This window comes from Colobus angolensis, unplaced genomic scaffold (genome assembly GCF_000951035.1).
Source record: "Colobus angolensis palliatus isolate OR3802 unplaced genomic scaffold, Cang.pa_1.0 Scaffold138, whole genome shotgun sequence".
In the NCBI taxonomy this organism is placed as follows: domain Eukaryota; kingdom Metazoa; phylum Chordata; class Mammalia; order Primates; family Cercopithecidae; genus Colobus; species Colobus angolensis.
The window spans coordinates 2,971,464-2,974,084 of NW_012114466.1; the positions used below are offsets into that span (position 1 = coordinate 2,971,464).

Here is a 2,621-nt window from a genome sequence, read left to right on the forward strand (position 1 = left end):
CGCGGCCGCAGCTGCCGCGACGCTCCGCTCGGTCTACCCTCTGGGGACGTGCTCGCCCTCCTCCCCTCTTCCGAGGACCCCACTTGCCCACAGGAAACCAACACGCACGGGGCGCAGGACCCAAGCCCAAGCGCCCGCCCCCCGCCCGGCACTGCGGTCGCGCCCACACAATGTCCAGCGACCCCGGCCCCGGCGGTCTCTCCCTTACGTCCCTCCTCGCAAAGGCTGTGCCACAAAGGTGCCTCCGTACCCCTCACCTGAACACAGGCTCCCCCACCTACTTCTCATGCGGACTTTGGGTAGAGGCCTTCACTCCCCTCCAGGCACCTCGGCCCAAGAACCCACCCCACCCGGCCTCGGCCTAGACCCCCTTGGATGGGGACTTCAGCATTGCCTGGCTGCCTGGAGGATTTGCTGGATTGGCGGCTTGAAGAAGTAGAGAGGGTTTGCTCCTTATCCCCCACCCCCAGGTCTCTTGGATGGTAAAACCAAGCAGAGCTTCCCAAGTCTCTGTGGTGGGGGCAGAGTGATCCCAGTGAAGGCAGGGCACGGCTGGTGCTTCCTGCCTGCTTTGCAGAGCACTTTTAGATATCTGATCTCACATGAACTAACAGGAACTACTTCCGTGAGGCAAAGGTTATTATTCTCCCCATTTTTCAGTTGAGGACATTGAGGCTCGCAGAGTGAAATCACTTGCCCAACATTGTGCAATCAACAAACGACAAAGTTGGGCCTCACCACAGGGAGCGTCCAGCCCCTTGCATGGGGCCCTTCCCAGTCCCCAGCTTCTGGGATTCCCACAAGGCTCACCTGACCCCTCCATCAGATGGGGGGTGACAGCCACAGCTCGGAGAGCTGGGAAGGCCCCATATAAAATGTAAGAGAGAGGTCGTGGCTCATGCCTGTAATCCCAGCACTTTGGGAGGCCGAGGTGGGAGGATCACCTGGGGTCAGGAGTTCATGACCAGCTGGGTCAACATGGAGAAACCTCGTCTCTACTAAAAATACAAAAATTAGCCGGGCGTGGTGGCGCATGCCCGTAATCCCAGCTACTCAGGAGGCTGAGACAGGAGAATCACTTGAACCTGGGAGGCGGAGGTTGCGGAGAGCTGAGATTGCGCCATTGCACTCCAGCCTGGGCAACAAGAGCGAAACTCTGTCTCAAAAAATAATAAAAATAAAAATAAAATAAAATGTAAGAGAGCCTCGTGAAGAGTCTTTGTTTAGTGCAAATCAACCAGTGTCTCCTGGGCACCTCCTGTGTTCCAGACATAAACATAAATACCATTGTCTTTGGGAGAGCCATAAACAGACAAACTTGCTCGTCAGTAAAGTGGAATGGACCGGTTCATCTCACAGGCAGCTGGGGGCCCACAGGCAGCAACAGGTGCTTTGTAAACTAACTGTCAAGTGCTGTACACATTTTCTTTTTCTTTCTGAGACGGAGTCTCACTCTGTGGCCCAGGTTGAATGCAGTGGCACCATCGTGGTCACCGCAGCCTCTACCTCCTGGGTTCAGGCAACCCTCCCATGGTAGCCTCCTGAGTAGCTGGGACTACAAGACATGTACCACCATGCCTGGCTAATTTTGTGTGTGTGTGATGGAGTTTTGCTCTTGTTGCCCGGGTTGGAGTGCAATGGTGCAATCATGGCTCACTGCAAACCTCCACCTCCTGGGTTCAAGCAATTCTCCTGCCTCAATCTCCTGAGTAGCTGAGATTACAGGCACCTGCCACCATGCCTGGCTAGTTTTTTCTTTTTTTTTTATTTTTAGTAGAGACGGGGTTTCACTATGTTGGCCAGGCTGGTCTCGAACTCCTGACCTCAGGTGATCCTCCCACCTCGGCCTCCCAAAATGCTAGGATTACAGGTGTGAACCACCACACCCGGCTCCCTGGCCAATTAAAAAAAATTTTTTTTTAATAGAGACAGGGTCTTGCTATGTTGCCCAGGCTGGTCTCAAACTCCTGGACTCAAGCAATCCTCCTACTTTGGCCACACACAGTGTTAGGATTACAGGCATGAGCTACTGTGCCCAGCCCACGCGCTCAAACTTACAGGCACACTGTATCTTTTAGATCCCAAACCAAATTTCACAGCCAGACATGGATTTCCTACCTTATTGCTGTAAAAAAACCAACAACAACAACAACAACAAAACATATAAAAATACGAAAGCGTGTACTGAAGTGTCTCTGAAAAGAATTAAAACAGAGGATAAAGCCCAGATCCTTGACTCCTCGGAGGGGCCTCTGAGACCTGCTTGCCCTCCAGCTGCGGGTCCCTCCCTGGCCCTAGAACGTCTTTCAGGGAAGTTAGTTGCCCCTGTCTCTGACCGCCTTCACTCTCAGTTAGGCTCAGGGGTCGTCCTCTTGTCACCTGATGACTTTTTTTCCATCCTATGCCATAAGCCAGGAGGGCAAGAACCATAACAACTTGTTCACTGCTACAGTCCCCGTACCTAGCACAGAGTGGGTGCTTCACAGATACGTGGTTTAATGGACGGATGAACATTTATCTCATAAGAATAAAGGATGATGGCTGGGCGCGGTGGCTCAGGCCTGTAATCCCAGCACTTTGGGAGGCCGAGGCGAGCGGATCACGAGGTCAGGAGATCGAGA

At 53.2% G+C, this 2,621-nt stretch overlaps 1 protein-coding gene across 1 annotated transcript in view; it reads right to left on the minus strand.

Annotated features, from left to right (window-relative positions):
• The window catches only part of PRR5 (proline rich 5 (renal)), a 58,922-nt gene that overhangs the window by 37,778 nt on the left and 18,523 nt on the right, over positions 1–2,621 (minus strand). The window contains 1 exon segment of the mRNA XM_011934800.1: positions 395–426. Coding sequence (XP_011790190.1) covers positions 395–426 — 32 coding nt within the window.